The sequence below is a fragment of the Pongo pygmaeus genome, chromosome 1 (assembly GCF_028885625.2).
Source record: "Pongo pygmaeus isolate AG05252 chromosome 1, NHGRI_mPonPyg2-v2.0_pri, whole genome shotgun sequence".
Classification (NCBI taxonomy): domain Eukaryota; kingdom Metazoa; phylum Chordata; class Mammalia; order Primates; family Hominidae; genus Pongo; species Pongo pygmaeus.
The window spans coordinates 196,932,105-196,959,807 of record NC_072373.2 but is presented as its reverse complement, the minus strand read 5'-3'; the positions used below and the strand labels follow the sequence as shown (position 1 = coordinate 196,959,807).

Sequence of the window (27,703 nt, the reverse complement as noted above, 5' to 3'; positions counted from 1 at the left end):
GGGTGTTTCTGTGAGAGTGCATTTGAATGAGATGAACACTGAAATTGACAGACTGAGTAAAGCAGATTGCCCTCTCCAAGGTGGGTGGACCTCATCCAATCAGTTGAAGGGCCAAACAGAACAAAAAGATGGACCCTCCCCTGAAGAAGAGAATTCCTCCTGTCCAATTGGCTTTAAACTGAGACATCAGCTTATTTCTGGCTTTTGAACTTGAACTGTAACATCAGCTCTTCCTGGATCTTGAACCTACTGGCATTTGGACTGCAACTACTTTATTGACTATCCTGGGTTTCTAGCTTCTTAACTCACCTGGAAGATCTTGGGACCTGTCAGTCTCCCAAAATCACATGAGACAATTCCTTACAACAAATTGTCTATCTATTTGCTATTTGTCTGTCTGTCTATCTATCTATCTATCTATCTATCTATCTATCTATCTATCATCTATCAATCATCTATCACCTATTTATCATCTATCAATCATCTATCATCTATTTACTATCTATCTATCTATCTATCATCTATCTATCTATCTCTATCTCCTATTGTTCTGTTTCTCTGGAGAGCCCTCACTAATACAGTGAATTAGGCATGGGGGAGAATGCCCTGTGGGCTCACATTCCATTCCTTTGTCTGGAGAAATCCCAAGTCCCAACCATGTCACCTGATTCAGTGGGTACCATTGGATAAGATGAGTCATGTAACTGCCTGTATAGCATCATCTCCAGGTAGGTGTAGGGAAGTTGTGAAAAACACCCAGAAAAGAACAGCCTCTGGACAAGCCAGCTGTTACTAAATGGCCATTTCTCATTCAGCATTAGAACCAGAAGGAGATATCCTGGAGCTAGCCTTGTTGGGAAGGAGTGTGGCATGGGACATTGTCCTTGGCTGAAATCAAAAGACATGAACTTGAGTGCTGGTTCTGCTACCAACCTTCTCTGAAACCTTTGGGCCTCAGTCTCCCCATCTGTTAAAATAGAATAATAACACCTGGGCTTAAGCGAGATAATTGATGCAAAAGTTTCCATCCCAGTGCCTGGGAGCATGGTAGGTGTTTAATGTTGGTGACTCTCCACCTCCTTCCTGGAAGGGAGATGGATGTGGTCAGGGTGTTTGTCTCTGAAGCTAAGCCACATGTCCTGAGCAGAAGCATTTCCTGACTTTTTTTTCTTTTTTTAGACAGGATCTCACTCTGTCACCCAGACTAGGGTGTAGTGGCATGCTCTCAGCTCATTGCAGCCTCAACCTCCCAGGCTCAAGCTATCCTCCTGCCTCAGCCTCCTGAGTAGCTGGGACTATACAGGCGTGCACCACCACATCCAGCTAATTTTTGTATTTTTTATAGAGGTGGGTTTTCACCATGTTGCCCAGGCTGGTTTCGACCTCCTGAGCTCAAGCAATCTGTCCGCCTTGGCCTCCCAAAGTGCTAGGATTACATCAATGCACCACCACGCTTGGCCTTTTTCCTGGTTTTCAAGTCAGGCTATTGGTGGTGGGCAAAAGAGAAGCTTAATGGCCCCCAAGAGCACAGACTCAACATAGTGGAATCCCATGACAGCTTGATATTCTTCTCTCCCTTGTCTGGAACACATCATACTGGTCTTTTTTGGCTCAGGAAGTGTGGCCACTATGTCTATATGTTCCTGATTCTCTGAAACCATCCATTTCCCAGCGAGTTCTGAGCATGCAGAAAGGTTAGCAACTCATTTCCATTATCTCTGTCTGAGGTCAGGCTGCCATGGCTGGATGTGGCCTGGAGTAAAAACTGTCAGGGTGGCAGAATCAGGGTCTGCATGGAAGCAGCCAGCCAGTGGAAAGCTCCAGGTTCATCCACAAAACCTCCATCTCCCCTGCCCCCTAACAGACTGCTCATTCTGTTCACATTTCATATGAATTCAGTGAGAAGGTGCCCAGTGCTCTTTTCCCTTTGGTCAGAGTAGAGAGAGGTGGAAGGATTATTGCTGAAACTAGGAACATTGCAGGACACTGTCTTTGCTGTAGTATGGTCTAGGGACCAGACAGGACTCCACAAACCCCACCCCACCAACCCCAGCCACCGTCCCACCTTCCAAACAACATGCCCCACTGCACTTACATGTAGAGAACTGTCTTCTGGTCCCCATCCTGACCACCATCACCGACCGTCAGGGTGTCATAGCCCCTCTCCAAATCAAACTCCTCAAAGGCGAGCTTGATCACCTGGGGAGGGAACAGAGGGTTAGGAGCAGGCAGGGGCCATGAGGAAGCCTTCCAAAGCCTTGAAGGGAGGAAGGATTTTCTGTGTTATGTCCCAATGCTCAGAGTCACTGGTGACACCATCCTAAACAAACTGACCATTTCTGTCCCACTTTAATGAGTGTGAACTATTTCTCTCCAGGCCATGCAGTCTCCAGGGCCCCCTGATGTTTCTGAAGATGTTCATGGCACATCTGGCCAATTCTGGTGGCTGTCACAGCAACCGGGCACATCTGGCTGACAGCAAGATGATTAGACTCTTTCTTCATGCCTTAATGCACAGAAATCCCCATGGGCTTGTTGGCAATTTTTCAGGCCACATGTGGAATCTCAGCTCTCTTGCCCCCAGGGACCTGCAGAAGTTTCTCTCATCTTCTCCTCTGCCTGCTTTTCTCCATCCTTTTTGTTTATTTGTTGAATAAATGAATGTTCTCAGAAAGAGATTTCAACAAGATTCCTCCCTCTTGTTTTAATCCTGCCTTCCACAAATATTTACTAAGCACTCTGCATATGCCAGGCTGGGCGGTGGGTTTCCACAGTGAGTATAACATGATCCCTGCCCTCACTAAGAAGGGGAGATAGAAATGCAAACTGATAACCACAGCACTGGGGTGGGATGGATGCTACAGGAGGTTGTGGGAGCGAAGAGGAGCCTATGGCTCATCCAGCTGGAGTCAGGGGCAGGCGCTACTGGAGATGGGGGTGTCTGAGGAAATTCTGAAGGCTACTGACGACCCCATCAGGCCAAAGGGGGACGCTTGGAGAGGGAGGTAGGGGGATGCTCTGGGAAGGAGTCAGGTGCACAGGGCCTGAGCTATGGCAGAGATGGAACATTCCAGAACAAATTATTCAGTGTCTGTTGCTAGCAGATCTACAAACTGAACATACCTGCTAGCTGCCTGGCTCTGGGGGATAATGTGACTGGGCCTTCAGTGCAAGAAGGTGACTTGGAATTTGAAAAGTTTCCTTGGAGCTTGGTTCAAAAGGTCTCATACCTCTACCCTCCAAAATTAGAATTTATCCCAGGGGAGGAGCAGTAGAGTTTTAAATAGTGGGTGACAGGGAAACATAGGTGTTTGAGAAAATGTCAGTGTGGCAGTATGTGTGGAACTGATCGGCAGGAGTGAGACTGGTGGTGATGATGGTTGCAGGCTTTTGTGGCAGTGTAGGTGAACGATGGAAGAGTAGCAGTGTGGACGGAGAAGAGGGAAGGTCCTAGTGATATTTAGGGCTTTGCGACAGGATGCATGTGGTGCTGAGGGGAGGGAAAGACCTAGGATAAGTTGCAGGTTTCTGGCTTGTGCAATTGTTTGGGTGGGGGATGGTGCCATTCATAAGGACAGGACACACACAGGCACCCACTCCTGATGTCTGATCTGTATCTCTTTTTGTCTGTTTCAGCCTGGTTTCAATCTGATGATGATCTTCACTCCCCCAACAGGGAGACTGAAGTTGCTCCTTTGCTTTTTGTTCTACAACTCAAGGAGTATATAATTTCCGTGGATATTTTTTCCTAGTTGTGGCTGATGCCTTCTGCAGGTTTCCTCCATCCAAACCAAACAGTCCAGCACCCATATCCTGCCAGGGACCCTGCAGAGCCTTACCCCAAGGTGCTTTCTCAGGTATCCCAGAGGCAAACTGACACTGCCCTCATTCATAAGCCTAGGTAGTGTCTACACAGGGCCCCTCTGCAGTGGCCTGAGAGTCACAGAAAGATGCATCTCTGGATAATAGTATCTGTGAGCACGTCAGTGGGTCTACAGATAGACACAGAAGAGGAAGGAAGTGATTGCTTTTCACTGGGAGAAAGGTTAAAGGAGGCTTCTTGGAGGAAATGAGACCCAGGCTGAGTTTGAAAGATGAACTGGAGTTCAACCAACGGATATGGAAGGGAAAGCAACCCAGGCAGAGGGAAGGGCAGGGGTGTGGAACAGGATGACTTGTCCAGAGAGGTCTAACTACTGAGTAGTTGTTTAAGTGAGGGGGTGGTGGAGGGTGGTGATAGGAGAGAAATAGGAGGAGTCAGATTATGAGAGGCTGCCGGTAATGCTAAGAATTTTGGGCTTTGTCTTAAAGTCAATGGGGAGTTATGGAAGGGTTGGCAGTAAAAGCATGACATGAGATTTTTGTTCTAGGAGCAGGAGCATTGAGGGAGAGTTGAAAGCCAGGAGCCCAATTTGTAGCAAGGTCTAGGTGAGGTGGGATGTGAGCCTGTAGCAAGGTCTAGATGAGGCAGGATGTGGACCTGTAGCAAGGTCTAGGTGAAGTGGGTTGTGGACCCGTAGCAAGATCTGGGTGAGGTAGGATGTGGGCCTGTAGCAAGGTCTAGGTGAGGTGGGATGTGGCCCTGTAGCAAGGTCTAGGTGAGGTAGGATGTGAGCCTGTAGCAAGGTCTAGGTGAGGCGGGATGTGGACCTGTAGCAAGGTCTAGGTGAAGTGGGATGTGGGCCTGTAGCAATGTCTAGATGAGGCAGGGTGTGGACCTGTAGCAAGGTCTAGGTGAGGCAGGATGTGGACCTGTAGCAAGGTCTAGGTGAGGCAGGATGTTGACCTGTAGCAAGGTCTAGATGAAGTGGGATGTGGGCCTGTAGCAATGTCTAGGTGAGGCAGGGTGTGGACCTATAGCAAGGTCTAGGTGAGGCAGGATGTGGACCTGTAGCAAGGTCTAGGTGAGGCGGTATATGAGCCTGTAGCAAGGTCTAGGTGAGGTGGGATGTGGACCTGTAGCAAGGTCTAGGTGAGGTGGGATGTGGACCTGTAGCAAGGTCTAGGTGAGGTGGGATGTGGACCTGCAGCAAGGTCTAGGTGAGGTGGGATGTGGACCTGTAGCAAGGTCTAGGTGAGGTGGGATGTGGGCCTGTAGCAAGGTCTAGGGGAGGTGAGATGTGGGCCTGTAGCAAGGTCTAGGTGAGGCGGGATATGAGCCTGTAGCAAGGTCTAGGTGAGGCGGGATGTGGACCTTTAGCAAGGTCTAGGTGAGGCGGGATGTGGACCTGTAGCAAGGTCTAGGTGAGGCGGGATGTGGACCTGTAGCAAGGTCTAGGTGAGGCGGGATGTGGACCTGTAGCAAGGTCTAGGTGAGGTGGGATGTGGACCTGTAGCAAGGTCTAGGTGAAGTGGGATGTGGGCCTGCAGCAAGGTCTAGGTGAGGCGGGGTGTGAGCCTGTAGCAATCAGTGTTTGGAGAGAGTTATTAAAGAGGAGATGGGATTTGTCAATAGTGAGTGGGGATTTCTTGGCCCTTCTGGGTTTCCTATCCAGAATGTTCCCTGTTGGCTAATGGCATCATCATGGGATCATTTCCTCAGGCTGGGATCTCCCACCCATCTCTCACACTCCACACTCCTGCTTTACAGAACATTTCCTGGAGTCTCATTTCCTAGCATGAAACACAAGAAGGGCATCTCTATCTGCTCCCTGCTGACTGCCCTCCACTGCACAGCCTGTGTGGCCACTTGAAGTCCTGGGCATTCACACCAGGGCAGCCTGTTCATGACCCTGACTTACGCAGGCTCTTCCTGCTCCCTGTCACTGCCCTAGCATATTTCTTCTCATCCGTGAGCCTGACTTGTCTCAGTTCTCTCTGACTAACCTTGACAAGGGGAGCAGCCCCTGCTCAGCCCCTTCCTCTCGTCTGTTTTAGCACTTACCTGCTGGACTGTGATGGGTCTGTTCACTTATTCCTCCACTACACCATGAACTCCTGGAGGGCAGGGGTCAGGCCTCACTGCCTCTGTACCAGTTCCTGTCGGTGGGCCAGGCCCATGCCAGGGGCTGACAAAATGTAGACTGGGAGAACAATTTCCAAACCTTTCTTGCTTCTCTAGCATGGATGGATTGCTAGGCTCTCAGACCCCTCACAGTGGTTACCTTCTAGAACAAAGGTTGGCAAACTTTTTCTGTAAAGGGACAGATAGTAAATATTTCCCCCTTTGTGTATCATGTGATCTGTGTCACAGATACTCAGCTCTATTGATGTAGCATGAACATAGCCATACACAATGTGTACATGAATGGGTGTGGCTGTGTTCCAACAAAACTTTATTTACAAAACAAGCAAAGAGCTGTATTTGGCCTGTAGGCTGTAGTTTGCTGATCACTGGTCTAGGAGATTCTTCAAGACAATCATAGTCTTTGATCATCTTTTCTTATGTGATTTCATCACTCCAAGAGCTGATACCTACAATGTGCTCAATTCTGTTCCGAACACTTTACACATATCAACTCATGAGAAATGCAGCACTGTTGCAGGAAGTCAGGGACCCCAAATGGAGGGACCAGCTGGAGCCGCGGCAGAAGAGCATAAATTGTGAAGATTTCATTTTAATATGGACATATATCAGTTCCCAAATAATACTTTTATAATTTCTTATGCCTGTCTTTAATTCAATCTCTGAACGTAAACTGTGAAGATTTCATTTTAATATGGACATTTATCAGTTCCCAAAATTAATACTTTTATAATTTCTTATGCTTGTCTTTACTTTAATCTCTTAATCCTGTTATCTTTGTAAGCTGAGAGTATACATCACCTCAGGACCACTAATGTGTTAACTGTACAAATTGATTGTAAAACATGTGTGTTTGAACAATATGAAATCAGTGCACCTTGAAAAAGAACAGAATAACAGCAATTTTCAGGGAACAAAGGAAGACAACCATAAGGTCCGACTGCCTGTGGGGTTGGGCAGAATAGAGCCATATTTTTCTTGTTGCAGAGAGCCTATAAATGGATGTGCAAGTAGGGAAGATGTTGCTAAATTCTTTTCCTAACAAGGAATATTAATAATTAAGACCCTGGGAAAGGAATGCATTCCTGGGGGGAGGTCTATAAACGGCTGCTCTGGGAGTGTCTGTCTTATGTGGTTGAGATAAAGACTGAAATAAGCCCTGGTCTCCTGCAGTACCCTCAGGCTTATTAGGGTGGTGAAAAAAACCCACCCTGGTAAATCTGAGGTCCGACCGGTTCTCTGCTCTCGAACCCTGTTTTCTGTTGTTTAAGATGTTTATCAAGACAATACCTGCACAGCTGAACACAGACCCTTATCAGTAGTTCTGAATTTGTCCTTGTCCTGTTTCCTCAGAAGCATGTGATCTTTGTTCTGCTTTTTGCCCTTTGAAGCATGTGATCTTGTGACCTACTCCCTGTTCTTGCACCCCCTCCCTTTTTGAAATCCTTAATAAAACTTGCTGGCTTTAAGGTTCAGGTGGGCATCACGGTCCTACTGTTATGTGATGTCATCCCCAGAGGCCCAGCTGTAAAATTCCTCTCTTTGTACTCTTTCTCTTTATTTCTCAGCCAGCTGACACTTATGGAAAATAGAAAGAATCGACGTTGAAATATTAGGGGCAGGTTCCCCCGATACAGCCCAATACCTACTTTGAGTACCTCCATTTCACAAATGGGACAGGCTAGGCACAGAATTTAGGCAACTTGCCTGGGGTCACACAGACAAGTGGTAGAGCTGGGATTCCCACCAGGCAGGCAGTCAGAGGCCAGGCTCTTTGTCACTCTGCTCTACTGCCTCATGGTGTTCCAACAAGGTCACAGGCCCACAAGGTAGGAAGCATGACTTAAGCCTCTGTTTTCTCTCACACTTTCCTTGAGTTCTTTTTTCTGGGTCCCAGCAGGGGGTCAGGAAACAGCTGCTGCATATAAAACACCACAAGGCAGGTAGCGTCTTCTGCTGGAGGAAGGGCCTGGGCTCTGCAGGGACTGAGGGGCCCGGCTGCATATTCTCACCATATCAGCCCCTTCCAGCCAGCCCTGGGGCAGAGGACACTGCTCACCCAGCCATCTCCAAAAAGGGAGTGTATGATTATTATGCCTATAATGGGAAAATATTGCTTTGAAGGCCAGAACCCAGAGCTATAAAATGATTCACATCACTGGTTAGAGCTGCCATTGACGTGAACCACATTTCAGAGTGCCGACCCTGATGCAGGAGCTAATTACACAAGAAGACTGTTCAACATACACAATGCTGCAGTTTCAGGACGAGCCTCTAGTGCACAATGTACTAGCACTCTCTTTTTTTCTTTTCTTTTTTTCCTTCTCTGCTTTGGCCTTTGTTTAAAGACAGGCTCCTATAATGACTCATTAACTAACATGCAGATCAATCAAGCTCACAAAGCGCCTTTTGGAGGCAGGAGAAATGGCAGCACATGAAATAGGCATGATCAAAGAGGCACATTTGTATACAGCTCAGACACCCAATTTAAACCCATTAGATAAATGAATAAACAAACCCATCATCTAGGACATAATTACTGAGCACCTGCCATGTGCCAAGCCCAGAGCTAGCTGCTTCCCATAAGTTATCTTGCTTGCCTGACAATTTAGAGCAGAATCTAAATGCCAAGGACATGGTGCTGATGGTGAGTGCTGGAGGAGTGCAAAGAGGAGAGAGATGGAAGGGGGTCCATAGATGAGGTGGGTCTGGGCCTGGCAGGATGGAGAAGGGTGTGTGTGGGCTCAGCCCAGGCTACATTGTGAGCAGTGAAGGGCCAAGGAGAGTGGGACAGAAAGAAGAGCCTGGCTGAGTCTGCAGGTGATTTTACAAGCAGCCAGAGCAGGCAGTCTGGACTTCATGGTCAAGTTGATGGGAAGCTATAATTCAGTGTGAAGGGAGGATTGGAGGCAGAGAGACCAGTGGGAGGCTGATGCAGGGTCCAAGAGCATGAGGAGAAATTAGGGGGTGTCACAGCCACCTTGTCCTGAGAATCATGGGGGATAGAGTGGGACCCTGGAGGACACCCACTGGAGGCCCTGGAGAACATTCTCCCCTTGCCACGTGCTGTCCAGGATCAGCCAAAAGACAGGACTCCGGGTGCTGCCAGCCTGTGCCCAATGCCTGCACAAGGCTGCAGAGGATCTGCCAGCTCAGGGCAGTTTTGTGGGAGGCTAGAGTCCCGGGAGATGTAGACTGAGGCTGTTTTGTTTAAGGACTGCTTTGCTACAACACTCTCCTAACTGGGCTGTCTGTCTCTGCTGCCCATCCTTCACTCTGTACCAAATGCTCTTAGCGCCTCCCTATCTCCTACAGCAGGGGTTGGAAAACTAGCTCTCAGACCAAATCTGTCCTATAGCCTATTTTTATATGTGGACCTGTGGCCTTTGGAGTTAAGAATGATTTTTTACACTTTCAATGAGTGAAAAAACAAAACCTACCACATATAAGAATATGCAACAGAGACCTTACATGGACTTTAAAGCCTAAAATATTTATTGTCTAGCTCTTTGCAGAAAAAGTTTGCTGATGGCTTCCCTAGAGCAATGGTTTTCAAACTGGGCTCCCAGGTACCCCAGGGTTCCATAAAGGTACTCCAGGGCCAACCCACAAGGGTGGAAGAGGAGCCAGACGAGGGAAGCCTCTGCTTAAACCAAAACAGCTCCATTTTGATCTAGTTCATAATTTGGGATGCTGTGAACACCATGGATAGTGGGTTACTTAATGTCCCTTCCTCCATTTATTTCTCCCTAACAGAACCCCAGCTTTATTGGGAGTGTGGCAATGTATGTATCTTGCCAACCTCAGAGCTAAAGATGGCTATGTGACAGAGCTCTGGGCAATGAAACATGGGTTGAGGAGTCCTCAGACCATTTCCTCATCCTTCTCCTGCTTTTCCTGGAATACAGATGTGAGGACAGAGAGGGAGCAGCCTTCTTGTGATCATGAGGATGAGGGTCATATGAAAAGCAGCAGAGGGAAAAATACAAGGAGCATAAGACCCGGAGGGAACCACCAAGCCAGCCCTGGACTTTCTGCCTCTGGACTTTTGGTATGTGGAGAAAATAAATGGTGTGTTGTTTAAGCTTCTGAGGGGAATTTTCTGCACCTCCCAGTCAATTATGACCTAATGGCTACAGGTTCTGAAAACAGGAGTTCATCACTGCAGAAGAGTTTGCCAACTCTTGAAACTGCAGGACAGAGTTCAGCATCTTGGCTTGGAAATTGTGGGCTTTGCAAGGCCTGCCCCTGCCACTTCCTGGTTAGCTAGAGGCCCTGCCACAATGCTGTGCTCCAGCCTTATCTCCCATATTTCTCCTCAGAGCATTTCTTTGAGCTCCTGACGGCTGACCTTGGCCCACCCAGCCTCAGTTTACAATGTTGCTGCCAGTGTAACTATTAGCTCCATGGAAGGAGGGGAACTCCCTTTTCCTGGGCACAGCTTGAACCATGATTCCTTCCAGGGTCTTGCTGAGGCCCTAGGGAAGAGCTAGAGAATTAACTCCTGGGGTGAGGAGGAGGGGAGGCCAGTGGGAAGGCTGAAGACGTGAACTCCCAGGAGTTCAAGGACAGAGGCCTCCAGCAAGGACTAAGAAGGGTCAGAGGTTCTGGAACTTTAGTCACTACCTCAGGTTTCATTTTGGTGGTTCTGAGAGCAGTAAGTCCTTTGACTCATTCACTGACTCATTCACTTATGGATTGACTGATTCATTTATTCACGGATTCATTCAACAGTTACACACTTGCCAAGTGCTGGGCTTTGGAGGGGCATTGGAAGGCAAGATAACATGGCTGCTGCCAATAGAGACCTCAAAGTTTCTAGAAAGCTTCACAGCAGACCCTGAGTACACAGACTACAATACAGTGGGATGAGGGCTCAAACCAGGGAAGCATGGATGGGAGACAGGAGGGGCACAAAATCCTGGCTAGCAAGGGGGCAGGGTTTGTCTTCAGCAACAGAGAAGGTGTGTGGTGATACCACACGGCCACAGCTAGATCTGGGGGAGGGGAAATGCCAGCACATGATTTCGAGACAGCTGGGGAAAGGAATGAGGCTTTGGACTTGAGGAGGCTATTAAAGGGTCCCCCAGATGTGAGGAGGGGCCGTGGAGGCACACGGCAAACCTCTGATTGCAGGCGTCTTGCACATGGCCTGGCACAGAGAGGGTGTGAGTAAATGTTTGCTGAATGAATAAGTGAGTGAACAAATGGGCCAACGAGTATGTCCCTGACATTTGCACTAGCTGCTGATCACCTGCCTGGAGAATTAATTCTCAGTTCTTCAGGTCTACAAAGGAAAGAGTGACAGTGATAATCCCTAAGGAGTGAATAATCAAAATGCTGTTATCTTTGGCTTTGAAGTTCATATAATGAGCTTTCCTTTCCCTCTTCCTTCCACGCCCCCTCCCTCTCCCTCCATCCTCACTCTATCTCTCTCCTGTCTTGCTTTTCATTCTCTTCTAGCAAAGGTGGATTAACTATCCTGATCAAATCAAGTGAGGCTCATGTGCAAATTGGATCAAATGTTTTGTGTTCATACTGAGAAGCTGCAAAAGAAAGACAGATGTGTGAAGGTAGGAGGTATCAAGGCAGGTCTGGGTTTCAGTCCTGTCTACGTCTTTGTTTTTCCATGAGGCTGAGCTGAAGGGACCTAACAAGAGAAGGCCCTGGAGGAAATGAAGGGACCTAACAAGAGAAGGCCCTGGAGGAAGAAGACCTGAATCTCAAGCCCAATATGGGCAGAACCATCCCAGAGGAGCTCCTCCTCTAACAATCACTCACATGTTCAAACATTGCTGAGCTGCTTCTCTATGCCCAGCACTGTGCTAACTGTGGAAGAAATAAACGAGTGCTATTCCTGCTTTCAGGATGCTCAGGAGCTATGGGGGAAATAGATTCTAAATGCGAGAAAACAAAAAGTGCTGTAGGAACAGGGAAGGAGCAACACATGATGAAGTTAGGAAGGCTTCTCAGAAGAGGGGTTGTTTGGACTGTGTCTCAAAGGGGGATAGGAATTTGCCTGGAGGAGAAGGGAAGGCACACTGAGACCAGATGTGCCCAGACAGGTCTTAAAGGGCCAGGTGTGTCTGTGAACCTGAGTTCAGTGTGGCTGAAGCTGGGGCTGCCCAAAGGGAGAGATGGGGCAGAGAGACCACTGTGTGCTTTGCTGGGAGAAGGAATTGCATTGTTGACAGAAGTTTAGCTGGTCAGAACCACCAGGGTCCTCTTTAAAAATAAGTTCTCGTACACATGGACACAGGAAGGGGATCATCACACTCTGGGGACTGTTGTGGGGTGGGGGGACGGGGGAGGGATAGCATTGGGAGATATACCTAATGCTAGATGACGAGTTAGTGGGTGCAGTGCACCAGCATGGCACATGTATACATATGTAACTAACCTGCACATTGCGTACATGTACCCTAAAACCTAAAGTATAATAATAATAAATAAATAAATAAATAAATAAAAGAATATCTGATTAAGGACTTGTTTTATACATATTTTAAAACTCTTAAAATAAGGCAAACAACACAATTTAAAAATGGACACAAATTTTGAATACTTAAAAAAGATATAGAAATGGCAAATCAGCACATCAAAGATACACAATATTGTTAGATTATGAAAATGCAAACTAAAACCATGATGAGATATAACTACACACCCAGTAAAATGTCTAAAACCAAAAAGATGGAAAATATTAAGTGTTGGTAAGGATGTGAAGAAACTGAAATTCCCATATGTTGCTGGTGGGAATGTAAAAGGGTACTGCCTCTTTGCAAAACAGTTTGGTAGTTTCTTAAATAGTTAAACATATGCTTACGATACAACCCAGCCATTTTACTCCTGGGTAACTACCCTCAAAAACTGAAATCATATGTTCCCATGAAAACTTGCACGCAATGTTCACTGCAGCATTATTCATAATGCCCCCAACTGGAAACAATCCAAAGGCTCATACATTGGGGAGTGGATAAGCAAAAGCTGGTTTATCTATGCAATGGAATACTACTCAACAATAAAAAGGAACTATTGACATATGAAACAATGGATGAATCTCAAAATCATCACACTGAGAGAAAGAAGCCAGACACAATATTATTAAAGGAACCAGACACACAGTAAATATCAAGTGATTTTGTTTATAAGAAATTTCTAAAAGCATAAAACTATAGAGACAGAAAATAGATTGGTGGTTTCCTGGGGCAAGGGGTGGGAGCAAGATCGGCTGCTAATGGACATAATAGAACTTATTGGAGTGATGAAATTATTCCAAAATTGGATTTTTTGATGGTTGCACAACTGTATAAATTTTCTAAAACACATCGCACTGCATATTTTAAAACACATGAACTGTATATCGTGTAAATTATACCACAACAAAGCTGTTTAACTTGAAAAAAAAAAAAAAGTTCTCGTACCTACCCTAGACCCACTGAATCAGATCTTTGGGGAAAAGAGCTTGGGAATCTGTGCTTTTAAAGTGTCTCCAAGGCATTTCTGATGAAATTTGGGAAAAATTATTGTAGGCAGATGTTAATTAATGTTAGATTAATATTATAAGGACTGAAATAACCCAAATGCCCAAGGTGAGGTAAACATTGCTCGAGGACATCCCAGTCGAAGGGAGAGCATGGAGGCTGCATGTGGAGTAGGCCTGCATCACTTGCTCTGAGCCTTCTTTCCTCTGTTCCTTGAAACTATGAAGTTTCCAGGAGGATGCACTGGGGTGTTTTTATTTGCCTTACTCCTAGTTTATTGAGTACAGACATATCCTTAACTTGCCTCTCCAATAAGATTGTAAGTTCTTCCTGTTCCCACAGTGCAGAGGTGCACAGCCCATAGATGCTCAGTTCATGCTGGTGTCTTGATGTAGGTTCTTAGCCATTCCCACACCATAGCATCCCTGCTTCTCTCTTTGGGCCTTCTCATTGCCCTTGGAGGGCCCCAGTCCCTGGGACATTCCTAGCTCCTTGCCAAGCCCAGGTAGCAGAGGTCCTACAAGGGAGATGGAATTATAGGAAGGATCCTCCTGTGCAGGTGCCGGGGATGCATCACAATCATTCCATGACTACGAGGAGACCAAGGGGACACATGTCGCTCTTACACTCCCACAAGCAAACCTTTCAGCCCCTTCTAACAACAGCATCTTTCCCCCCCTGCTCCTCACAAAGGGAGCCCTGCATTCTCAATCCTGTGGCCCTCTCACTCCAGAATCTCCCTTCTGTCACCATCCCTCTTCTCCTGTACCTTCACTCTCTCCCTCTTTGCTCATTTTTTCCTAAGCCTACTAACATACTCCAGTTCCAATATTTTAAACACATGCTCCAAAGTAACCCCAGGCTTTCTCTCTATCTTATGTTCCTCGCAGGCTACTGCCCATCCTGGCCTCCACAGCCTCACCTCCCATCCATTTGCTTCCCACCCCACTGCTGTCTGTCGCTGCCCCTAGAGCTTCACTGCAAAGTCTTCTTCCAAGGCCAAAGCCAATGGTCTCCTTCTAGCACTTTTCCAGCAAGACATTTGTCATCATTGTCATGATCAGACATGCCCTAGTTGGAAACTCTTCCTGCGTTTGCATCACGATTCTCCTCCCGCCTATCAGACTGCTCCTTCTCTGTTCTTTCACTGGATTTTGCTCTTTCTTCTGTCACGATGGTATTCTCAGATCCATTCTGAATTTTCTTATTCTCTTCAGTCTTTCCAAGAAATGTTGTCCATTCCTTAAGCTTCTATTCTCACCCACGTGCTAAGATAACACCCAAACCTCTCTCTTAAACTCAGATTTACCCAGAGTTTCCATCCAGTATATCCAAATGACATTGAATGAACCACAGACATTCCAAATGCACAGTTTCCCTCCTGACCCCTGCAAAGCATGTTCCTCCATCTGTCTTTCCTTTTTAACTCTCCCACTGGACCAAGCCAGAAAGCACTAAGCCATCATTCATCTGTTCATGGAATAAATATAGGCCGAGTACCTACTATGTGCCTGGAACCATGTCGGTCACTTGGGATACAATATTGAATGAGACCTCTCTTCCTCCCTCAGCTCCCACATCCAATCAGCTACCAAGTCCCACTCTATCTCCTAAATCTCTCTCATCTGTTTTCCCCTCCACATTTCCAAAGCCTTGGTGGATGTCCCCATTTTTCCTACTTAGGTAACTGCTTCATCCTCCTAACTGGTCTTTCTCCTTCCAGTATCCACCTCTAAACTTCTCCATTGCTGCTAGAGTAATTTTCCAAAAACTCAGATCTTCCTGCTATTGCTTTAGTTCAGGAGATAGAGTGATCCTCGTCCTTCCAGGCTCATCCCATTGAGGTGAAGCCCAGCCCCTTTCATCTATTCTGAGATCTTGTTCCATCCAGCAGCACAGCCCAGCTTTGTAAGTGCATGGGCTTTGGAGCTAGAAAGACGGGGTTTAAATCCCAGTTCTGCCACTTACTGGCTCTGTGCTGCAGCTGTTTCCTAACCTTTAACCTTTCCATGATTCAGTTTCTTTATCTACCAAATAGGTATATTAAAATCAAATTCATTGTCCTATTAAGAGAATGAAATAAAATCATTCATATAGAGAGCTTAGCTTAGAGCTTGTCATGGGACAGGCATACAATAAGAGCTATTATTGTTGTTAACAACAGCCTAACACTGTTAGCCTTAGCAATCTGTGTTTTGAGATAAAACCCAAACTTCTGGGCCAAGCATGTGGGCTCACCATGATCTGAATCCTGCTTACCTTTCTGTCCTTACCTGCATCCAGGCATGTTGAATTACTTCCAGTTCTAAGGGGCTGTTCCAAACCTCAGTGCCTTTGTACATGTGTCCTCCCTGAGATACTGATTTCCAAGCCTACTCATCCTTCAAGACCCTGCTGACATGTCACTTCCTTTGTGAAAACTTCCCTTATCTCCCAGTTAGCAGCTCTTCCCTGAGTTTTCCCATAGCGCTCTGGACATGCCTCCATCAGGACTTACCTGCACTCTTTTTTTTTTTTTTACAGACCTGTTCTTCACTGTTATGTGCACATTCCTCAAGAGCAGAGGCCATATCTACATCAATGAATGAATGAATGCTCATCTCATAAGACATACTGTGAGCTTAGAGACTGTGCTTTTTGCTGAAGGACATGTCTGAAGGTGAGTGGATAGGCAGTCCTTGGACACACCTGTATCTCACCTGTAGGCCAGTTCCATGAACAGGGTTAGGAACACAGCATCCATTGTCCTTGCTGTTTCCCAGAAGACAACTTCTATTCCTCTGTCTTAGACTTTGAGTTTCCACACTTAGACCCTCCTTGTTGCATTTTATGTTCCCTGGTTCTGCTCCCACCTGGATCAGGATAGGGTTCTCTTCAGCTTTTCTGGGCTCCCTCAGCACTACCTGAAGCCCACCAAGTCCCCACAGAGATATTAGAAACACTGCTCTGCACACTCTAAGCGGTGCTCTGCAGAGGTGCTATCTTTAGAAACTCAGGCTGGTGGGATCTCTTGCAAGGCACGTAGGGGAGTGACCATATGGAGGTCACCGGTCTCCACACACTGACCAAGGCTAGGCCTTCTGGGGGTGAATCTAATTGTTTCTTAGAAAATCCTCAGACTTTACTTAGACTTCCCCCGACACCTTACCTTCAGGTTCAAAAGAAAATGGAGATAAGGATTGTAACAGTGCCCAAGGAAGAGCCCTCTAGTCAACAACTTAATATGATTTCATGGTATTAAGTCCTTCTGGTCTAGCCTCCACCCTCACCCCATGTGGCTGAAGTGTCCTTTCCCATTAACTAGGTACATCATGAAATAATTTAATTAAATATGAATCTTTCTTTGTAAAATGTTGTGCAGAGGAAATCTGCTTCCAGTGTTCCGAGCACTGTGGTTCCAGGCACCCGGACCAAACAATTTTAAAGTGTTGGGTAAAATTTTAAAACGACAAAAAAAAAAAGCAGTTTTTTCCAACCAAGTTAGTGTTAAGGATTGAATTATAATATATCCCCCTGAATTCATATGTTGAATCCCCAATGTGAATATATTTGAAGATGGAGCTTTTAGGGAAGTAATTAAGGTTAAATAAGGTCATAAGGGTGGGGCTGTAATCCGATGGTAGTGGTGTCCTTATGGGAAGGGGAGGAGGCATCAAAGAGCACTCTCTTGGTGTGTGCACAGAGGAATAGCCACGTGAGGACACAGTGAGAAGGTGGCCATCTACGAGCCAGGATGAGAGCCCTCATCAGAAACCGAATTTAGTCGCACTTTGATCATGGACTTCTAGCCTCCAGAATGGTGAGAAAATAAATGTCTGTTGTCTAAGCTATCTAGTAGACGGTATTTTGTTACAGTAGCCTGAGTAGACTACACTAGTGTAATAAGGAATACTCAACACAGTGAATGGAGGGATCTAAAATGTGATTCAGAACATGAAGCCGGCTTTGGTCTTGAGTACCTTTTAAAAATTCAGTCAATATAGCTTCGCTTTTCAGCAACTCATAGAAAAGAGGGAACAGGAGACAAAATTCAGGGCCCAGCATGATGGCGACTGTAATATGATACTTCTGATAGAGCTGGGTTAGTTAAATCTGCACCCATAGTGTGAGGGTGAATTAGAAATGAGCCTATCTTCCTTCTCACCTGTCACTACCGCCCTCCGGGAGGATCTGGAGGCTGACTGTTTATCTTAGACCTTGACACTGAGTAGACAAGAAAAATGTTTCCACTGAGAATTCACAACCATAAGTCAGTTTTCACATGGGTTTGCAGCCTTCATACTACTTGGGTGGTTTGAAACCTCCATACTGAGAATTTTGTGTGAAGGGGTTTCTGGCTGGTAATGCCCCCAGCACTAGGCAGAAGCAGATGCAAACCCTCTCTAGAAGAAACCACCTTCCACCCAGGTCTCAAAGAATTACCAGAGAGAAAATTTACCCTTCTAGCCACATAATCAAACAATATAAAACAAAGAAGGAAACATGGTTCTGAGTGCAAGAGGTGAGAAAAAACAGACAGAATCAAATTTGCAAAAACTTCAGATATTGACACTGACACAAAATATAAAATAAGTATGTTTAATTATTGAAAGAATTCAAGAATGATCTAAACATAAGAGTATGGAGCAAGAGTTTATAAAATATGACAATATGACAATATGACAATAAGACAATATGACAATATGACAATAAGAACGTTTGAAAAAGAATCAAATAGGGCTTCATAAAGTACAAACTATATTTGAAATTAAAATAAATCTTCAGTGAATGGATTTAACAGAGGCTGGACACAGCTGAACAGAGAATTAATGAACAGAATGAAAGAGAGAAAGTATGAGAGAGGTTAAGAAATACTGATGATGGAGTGAGAAAGATGAACATATCTTGTCAGCCTTCTAGAAGAAGAAAAAAGAAGCATTTGAAAAGATAATGGGTAAACGTTTTCCCAAGCTGATGAAAGATACAATCCATAGATTCAAGAAACTTAATTAAACAGGATGAATACAAAAAATATTCACACCTAGACACATAAGGGTGAAACTACATAACATTAAAGAACAGGAAAAGACAGTAAGAGCAGCCAGAAGGATGCTATACAAAGCAATGACAATAAACTGACAGCAACAGTGAAACCCAGAAGACACCAGAACAATATATCTCCATGTGCAGAGAGAATGGAACTATCAACTGATAATCAAATGTCCAGTGAATACTAGCGTTCTTTCAAGAACAAGGGTAAGCAGACATTTTAAGACAAAGAAAAAATCACACATTAGATTCTATGCTCACAGACTGGGTGACAGAACCCACACCCCAACCTCAGCATCATGCAATATACTCATGTAACAAACCTGCACATGTACCCCCTGAATCTAAAATAAAAGTTGAAATTATTTTTTAAAAAGACAAACAAGAACTAAAAGAGTTCATCATCGACAAAAAAATAAATTTTAAAGCATGTATTTGCACTGAAAGATATTCCAAAGAGAAGGACTGATATACAAGAAGGAGTGGTAAACAAATAAGTGGTCAATATATGAGTAAATCTAAGTGGACAGTGGCTTTATTAAACAATAACAATAATAACTTGAGAAAAAATTAAGGTAACATAATATACACACACCATAGAGTATGAATCGGAAGGAATGATTAAAGTCATAGTGTCCCAAGATCCTTGGCTTTTCAGGAAGAACACAAAATTATTGTTTAATGCTAGGCTTTATTAAGTAGGCATATTGCTATTTCTAGAGTATTTTAGGACAAATTTCAAAGAATAGAAATGATTGTATAATTCACAAGGTCTAAATTCTTTAGTTAAAAGACAAATGGTCAGAGGGGATTTTTGAAAATCCAGCTATACACAAAACACATATAAAGCACAAGGAAGTCGAAAAGTTAACAGTAAGAGAATAGAAAATATTTATTAGACAAAGACGAAGAGAAAACTGATGCAATGGATGGAAGGAAAAAGCCTTTAAGGTTAAAAACATTACTACAGATAAAGAGAGTTACCACATAATTATTTTTGAAACAGTTCAATTTACCAGAAAGATATATAATTCTGAGTTTCAACTTTCATGCTCTAATAACACAGTCTCAAAATACATGAAGCAAAAATTGACAGAACTTTAAAGAATAATAGGCAAATCCACCATCATAATGGAAGATTTTAATATTCCTCCCTCTGCTGTTGATTGATCAAGAAGACAAGAAAAATCAATGAAGATATAAAAGAGACAAACACAATTAACAAACTTGATGTAATGGACATATTAGAAAGCAAAAACTGCAAAATGCAGGGTTTTTTTCAAGCCCACACAGAATCTATGTGAAAAATGACCATTTCTGGTCCTAAAAGCACAAATTTCAAATGATTCAAATACAGATCAATGTTGCCTGACCACAAGATTTAGTAACAGTAGGAAAGAGACAGTTAGAAAAATCCTTTGGAAATTAAAAAATATTTCTAAATAGTTCATGGTTAAAAGATGAAACAATAATGTAAATTAAAAAATATTCAGAACTAAACTATAACAGAAAATAAATAACTGTAAAAATCTGTAGGAATGTAGCCAAAGTAGTCCTTAGAGGGAAATTTGTAGCCTTTGATACTTATATCAGACTGAAAAATAATGAACAAAGAATCAAAATTAAGATGCTAGAAAAAGAACAACAGAATAAACTCAAGTGCATTAGAAGGAAGAAAGTAATAAAGATGAGAGCAGAAACCGATAAATTAGCAAATAAATATATTAAAAGGAATAGTAACAAAACAAAAATTCATTTTCTGGAAAGACTAACAAATGTTAAACCTCTGCCAATACCAATTAAAAAATGATACATATAGAAATGAAAAAGGGAATTGAAACACAACAATGGCAGGTATCATAACTATAATAAGAGATAGTATGTATAACTTCATATCCAATAAATTTTAATATTTACTAAAATGGAGTCAAGAAAAAAAAAACAGATGACCAGAATAATTCTCTAGCCATTACATGTATTAAGTCTATAGTCTAAAATCTTCAAACAAAGGAGACACCAGACCCAGATAGTTTTGCTGAAAAATTCTACCAAACTTTCAAGGCAAAAGTTATGCCAATCTTCCACTAATAACCCCAAAGGATAGAAAGAGAAGAAATACTCTTCAAATCATTTTCTGAGGCTAGCAATATATTGACACAAAAATTGGCAAAGGCAATATGAAAAAACAACAGGCCAAGCTCACTAACAAAATAGAAACAAATTACTAAACAAAATTAAATATAGGCATGTATAAAAATGACAATACTAAATGACCAAGTTATGTTAATCTTAAGAATGCAAGGTTGGTTTGACATGAGAAAAGGCAATATTTGCTATACTAAGAGAATAAAGGAGAAAAATTATATGATTGTATCAATAGATATAGGAAGATGCTTCATAAAATTCAATAACCATTCTTGATAAAAGCTGTTAGCAAACTACGATTAGGAAGTAAATTCCCTAATTCTATTATAAAAGGAGTAACTACAAATGAAAATAAGCTTCAGCAAACATCATACTTGATGATGTTTGATGGTGAAGAAATAAAAAACATTCTATTAAATATCAAACAGTGACCACAGGGGTCACCATCATAATAATGATTTGATGTTATACTGGGAGGTTCCAGCCAGAACTCTGAGGCAAGAAAATAAAAAAGAAAAGGTGTAAGAAATGGAAAGTAGAAACAAAACCATCATTTTTTTGCAGATGATGACTATCCATGTAGAAAACCCCAAAGAATTCAGATACATTTTTACAAGATAGTTGCTAATATAAAAATCAAAGTACAAAATAAATTGCATTTCTAAACACCAGCAAGAAACAGGTAGAATGTGCAATTTTAAAAGATTTGATTTATAATAGCAACAATAAATATAAGATATTTAGGAGTAAATATATTAAGAAATACATAAGATCTGTAATGGAAAAAATTATACAAGTTTATTACAAGCCATTAAAGAAACCCTAAACAAACAGAGAGGTATACCATACTCATGGACTGGAAGACTCAGTATCAAAAAGATACCAGTTCTCCAATTAATCTGTAGTTTTGATAAAATTAAAATAAAGATCCCAAAAGGTTATTTTGTGGATCTTGGCAACATACTTGTAAAACTTGTAAGAGAGAACAAAGGGCACAGGAAAAAAAAAACTAAAAAGGAAATAAACATGAAAAAATGTATGTAGAAGTACAAACTACACACAATAACTTAGACAAATCTTAGGAACACGATTTTGAGTGAGGTTGATTAAGAATACATACATGATTACATTTATATGAAGTTCAAATGTTAGCATACTAAGCAATGTATTTTTAGGGATACACACTTAAGTGCTAAGTATAAAGAAAAGCAAAGGAAGAATAAACACACAATTGAGGTAATGGTTACCTCTGAGGGTGTAGGGAATGAAACAGGATTGGTGAGGAACCTGCATCACTAAGGTAACGATTTTATTTTCCCCTTAAGCTGAACGATGGCTGCACAGGTGTTTGTTGTATTGGTGTTCTTTATATAATCTGCTTTTTATCCACTCGATATTAATTAAAAAAAAAAACGTAAAAGAACTGTCTGCAGAGAATCTACCACCAGTAAGTTCTGGGTTTGAAAAACCTTGTAGGCCAACTGTCCCCAACCTAGCCCTGCCCACAGAACACCACCCCACTCCCCAAGAGGCTTACCTTGGCGGGGTTGAGTGCTGTGATGATCCACACACAGTGTGCATTGTTGTCATACTGAATGGGGAAATTGGGGGAGGTGATGATGCCCGAGGGGCCTCGAAGGTGGGCATCACACATGCGGGCTGCAGAGGAGATGAAAGACAAGCCTTTGAATTAAGACCAGGTCCAGTTCCCCTTCTTGCCTCCCACTCCCCACCCAGAAGACACTGCATCTGTACAGTTCCCACCCTGGACATAACCTTCTGCTTCCTGGGTCCTTCCCCTACAGTTCTTGGGAGGCTTGAAGGGAAGCCGCAGTGCCTGGAGCACTGTGACTGCTGTTCTGTAGGCAATGATGAACTTCTAAGGCAGGCTAAGCGACCCCTCTGCATGCCCCACTTACCCCCACACCCCGACTCCACTATGATCATGCAATTCCTCTTTGTCAAGAGGGTGTGGGCTAGAACCTGTCAGCTTGACATAAAGCTAGGTGGATACCAGGCACCTATGGACACCTAAGCAGCCCATGCTTTACTCTGCTGACCTGTCTGTTTCCCAATTTGCACTCCAATTCTCCAAATCAGCTGAGTGCTGCTGTGGACCTAATGCTGCTTAACTAGGAGTCTGACCTCATTCCAGGTTCTGCCTGCCCCTCAGGTCCTTCCCCCGTGACCCCCTCAGTCCTCCTGAAGAGAAATTTCAGGATATCCTTGTCAAGGCCACTCCATTAGGTCTCAGAATGTGTCTATGCCCAAGAGCTCTGCCAAGGCCCCTGATTCAGCTCAGTGCCAGGCACCCAGAGTGATTTCACTGCTTCCCAAATCTGTCTCCACACTCAGCTTATCCCTGAAACCGGCTTTTGACTGGAAGCATAAAGATTCAAGGTGAATTAGAAGTGCTCTACTCAAGTAGATATAAAGTGTTATCAATCACAGCTTAATCTAATTAAGCTCTTTAAAATAGCTTCTAAACTAATTAGATTAAGTAGTGATTTATAACAGTTAAGGTACTACATTGTACCTAGGTATTTGCTTTCTTTAAAAAAGTGTGCTTAGTTCTAGCCACTTCATTCTTTAATGTTAGTGTTCAGCTATTTTAATAAAAGGTTCTAAGAGCCTGTTCTCATGCTGCCCACATGGCAATTTATCCTAATTGTAGGCAAAGTGCCTAACAGTAAAGAAATAGTGAGCAAACTCAACAAGCCTAACTATATAAAATGAAAGTGGTGTCAGACCTAGTTTCCTCTGATGGGGCCAAATATCCTAGAGCTCCTTACCATGTGTGGAAAGGGCCATGATAAACCTTTCCCAGGACACCCTTCCTAGGAGGGTCTGGGAAGCAGGTTCTGCAGCTCCTAGACACAAAGAATCTCTTCTCATTTCATGCACTCATTCCTGCGCTCAGCTCATTCATTCCAACATTTATTGAGTGCCTACTATGGGCCAGGAAAAGTGTGGGGAGAAAAAAGTGTCTGACACAGCCCCTCCTCTCTGAAGGGCCACAGCAAGTGGAGGGAGCAGGTGGAAAAACATTCACCATCAAGCAGGGCAGGTGTTGTCAGAGGGTTATTTGCAAGGGGCTTTTGGGACAGGTCCGTTACCTCCTTTTTGTTAGCTCATCACCTCCTGGGAGGAGATTTCTTCTCACTCTAGTCCTGCACTGGAAGGATCTCCTCCCTCATCCTGAGCTCAAAAATCTGTTCAATCAAGTTTGATCAAGTCCTGGGGGAACCCCCACTCCATTCCCCCATGTATATCTGATTGCTCCTTTCATTCCGTACTGACAAACACTTAGTTTCCTAGATTGCACTTGATATGACCGGGCCCTATGGCAATGTGGCATGGTTAAAGCGAGGTCAGGCTTTAAAATTTATAAACTTAGCCTTCTGGATCTAAATCCATTTGCTGGTCGTTTAAGTCTGGATGAGTTAGAAAATCTCTCTGATTTTGTTTCTTCATCTGTAAAATGGGACAAATGATACCACCTCATTGAGATATGGTGAGGATGAAATTATATGAGATGATGGATGTGAAGGTTCAGCCCAGGGCCTGGGATGTGGTCAATATTCAACCTTTGGGACAAGAGATAATCAGACTCCCAATGCCATGTCTATTCTGTTTCTCTACGCCCAGGATTTCTCTCAAGGCTAAGGATCCTTTTTCTGCCTTTCCTGAAGTTTCTGGACATAGGTTTCTTACCCCCACAAGTACACTTGAGACTGGCAACATTACTAAACAAGTTAGAATAAGATAATCAAAGCCCTGATTCCGTCCCACCTTTGCAAAGAGGACCTGTGGACTCAGAACTCTAGCCCTGCAGAGAATCCTTACAAAGCTCCACCAGCACCATCTTACACTTCTTCCGGAAAGTCAGATTTTGCTGCCAAAAGCCCTCAGCTTCAGAATCAATTTATCTTGTACTTGTTTCTAAGAATTAGATGGTATATTTGCAGTATGTTGAAACATGCTGAAGGTAATGAGAGAGAACAGGCCAAAAAGGCAGTTACCACTTTAAGGGCTTAGAGGGGTTTAATTAAAATATCACAGTCTGCAGATAGCATAGAGCACCTTAAACTAGGTTCAAAATGAAGCATTAGCTACTTTTTTCCCCTGCTATCTGGGCAAAGTCAGGGGTTCTGTGGACAGACAGACAGACATCACCCTGAGCAGCCAGCCCCATGGGATCCCACCAACAGATAGAAAGCTCATCACAGTGAACCAGATGGGCTGGCAAAATGGTAGGTGCTCAATATCTCACTAAATGAATGAACATATCATTTTGTTTCTCTATTTGCCTTTTTCCCTGAAATGCTCTTCTGGATCGCTTTCAGGAGAGACTTCTCTGAGATCTTCCATGCCTGAGCTCTGCAGCTACTCCCATTTTTCCTCTGGACATTACCACATAATGGGAACAGTATCCCAGGGGACCATACGGAGCTACCACCTGGACCCACAGCCAGTTCTGACACTGAAACAACTTGGTGCCAAAGAAAACTGCTCCGGGTGCAAGTGCCTCTGGTCTCATATCTTCTCTCTAAATCTGATTCCCATCCTCTTCCATGCTGCCTTCCCTTGCTTCTCCTATTGACCTCCCTCCCAACCCTTTCCACAGTCCTCTGGAACCACCTCCCACTACCAGTTCTAAGGAAAACAAATCCTACTTGTAGCTGCAACATCTTTCGGAACCTCCTACTCCCACCACTGCCCTGACTGAAGCCCATCTTCCCCTCCTATGCCACTGCCTCCTATGCAGCCCTCTGTAGTCAAGATCTTGCTCCCACCCTCAAGTATTTCTTTCACAGTTGTTTTCTGAACCTCCAGTAGAGTTCATCTTTCCCTACTGAGACCTCCACTCTGTTGACAGCAATATCTCCTCTCTACCCATCTGCTCCTTCTGTCTTATCTTCTGTTCTTATGCAACTTGGATCCCATGGGCCACCATTAGGCTCATTTTCTTGCTTGTTCCAAGTCCCTTTCTTCTTCCTCCTTTAATCAGTTGCCTAGAAGACATCAGTTTGAAATGAATTCCTCTACCTGCCTTCTCCATACCTGCCACCATACAGTTGAGCTTTGCTGTGAAAAAAATCACTAGTAGGAAGATGAATGTCTATTATAAACTCCTGATTACTCATCTCAAAAAAATCCTAGCTATTGCCCAGTGACCCTACCATTTATCTCTATTAGCTCACTCTCTCATTCTGCTCAAAGACTTTTTCACATGTTCTAGACATCCCTTGAACATCTTCCTCTTCCTCTTATCTCCCCTTACTCTTAGCCAATGACTTTGGCTTTCTCTTTGGAGGGAACAGAAGCCATCTAGCAGGCGGGTCCTTTGTCCTACTCTCTAAAAATGCAATCCTATCTGCACGGGTACTCAATTCCTTTTTCCCTCCTGTTTCAATGGAGAGATACCCCTTGTTTTGGAGGGCATTGCCCTCTTATGAGATCTGACACCCTGCTCTTCCTCCAACTCATGATCAACCATGTTTATAGCCACACCCAGGGCCTTGCTATCTTGGGAGCCAGGAAAGTCCAACTCACAGATTTTAAACCCAGTCATTCCATTCCTTCCCCCACTGCCTGTGTTCCCAGCAGAATGACTTTGGTCCCAATGCACCATTGTTCTACATCATAGGCCCCTCTAGTCTTCTGGCTCCCACATTTCATCCCATCTATTGACCCTCGCCTGACCCCTCTTCCCTCACTACCCAGTCTGGACCTCAAGACCACTCACCAATACCTACATCTTCCTCATCGCTCTCATATCTGCTTGGTGAAATGCCTGCTTTCCATCAATTCTACCACTCACCTTTTCCATCTCTAATCCTGGGGGCTGGGGGGCTACCAGGAGAACTGTGGTATCACCACAGATTCATGGTTTGCCATCACAATAGAAACTTCAGCCCAAGTCTATCATTTCACTTGTCTTCCTTCACCAATTCCTTGCAGAAACAAGTTCAAACATTCAACACTTGGTTGAGTCACTAACCCCAATGTTTACTTTTCAGTTGTGATTATACTTGACCTCTCTAGAGTATCTGACACTACTGATCTTTCTCTCTTTGTGAAACTCATATTCTTTGGCTTCAGTGATGCTTTTTGGCTTTTCTCCTACCTTTCTGACCGAATTTCTTCTTAGCTTTCTTCTTCTCCACTAACTTTTTAAAAGTAGTTGTTTAAATCTAGGAAAGGGTACATGGGAGCTTTTTTGCACATTAATTGCAATTTTTCTGCAAGTTTAAAATCATATCAAAATAAAAAGTTACTCAAAAAAAGTGGGGAGTGGAGGGGGAGTTGTTCTGCATGGTTCCATCCAATCTATTGACTCCGAAGGATGTCCAGGTACAATTTTCAAGTAGAAGTAGGATTCAGCCTTTGGAGTCAGGGTTTGAAATTCAGCTCAACAGATGTAGCTTTGTGCCCTTGGGCAAGTTGGCTGCCCACTCTAAGCTTCAGCTAAACATAAAATAGGGTTATTGCCACTTTACTCATAAAGAAATTATGAAAAATGCCTAGTGCAATGCTATATACAAGTATACATAATTTAATAAATAAGAGCTTTATCATTAGCACATATAGGTAAGGGACTCAGGGACATTCTCAGGGCTGGAGCAATGGGGCATGTACTCTAGTACCATCAGTATGTGTCATCCAGGGAAAATAAGTGGAGAGGAGAAGAGAGGAAAGAAGAGAAGAGATTTGAAAATAGAACTCTGGATAACAATTATGTTTAAGGAGTAAAACCAGAAAGCTGATCTAATGAAATCCACCAAGAAGACAGCCACCTGTAATTATCATGGCATTTAATTCACCCTAGTTTGTGCCATATTTCCCCTGTTTTACTCCCCTTTTACAGATAAGGAAAAAGATCCATAGTGTTTCAGTGATTTTCCCTGTGCCACATGGTTAATAACAAAGTTGGAACTTTAACTTAGGTCTCTAAGTCCCAAGCTTGGTATTCTAGCCACCCAAAGGCATACACATATATATGAATTTAGCCACAAAGGAAAAATAATATATAATTTTCTGTTAATTATTTACTTTGTGAATCAGTAACTGTAAGAGT

The 27,703-nt window shown here is 43.6% G+C and overlaps 1 protein-coding gene across 1 annotated transcript in view; it reads right to left on the bottom strand.

Annotated features, from left to right (window-relative positions):
- CSMD2 (CUB and Sushi multiple domains 2) overlaps positions 1-27,703 on the bottom strand; it is a 664,918-nt gene that overhangs the window by 279,743 nt on the left and 357,472 nt on the right. Inside the window, exons 10-11 of the mRNA XM_054497047.2 lie at positions 22,160-22,281; positions 2,096-2,199 (exon numbers count right to left, since the gene is read on the bottom strand). Of these exons, the coding sequence (XP_054353022.1) occupies positions 2,096-2,199; positions 22,160-22,281 (226 nt within the window). The remainder of the gene's footprint in view (positions 1-2,095; positions 2,200-22,159; positions 22,282-27,703) is intronic.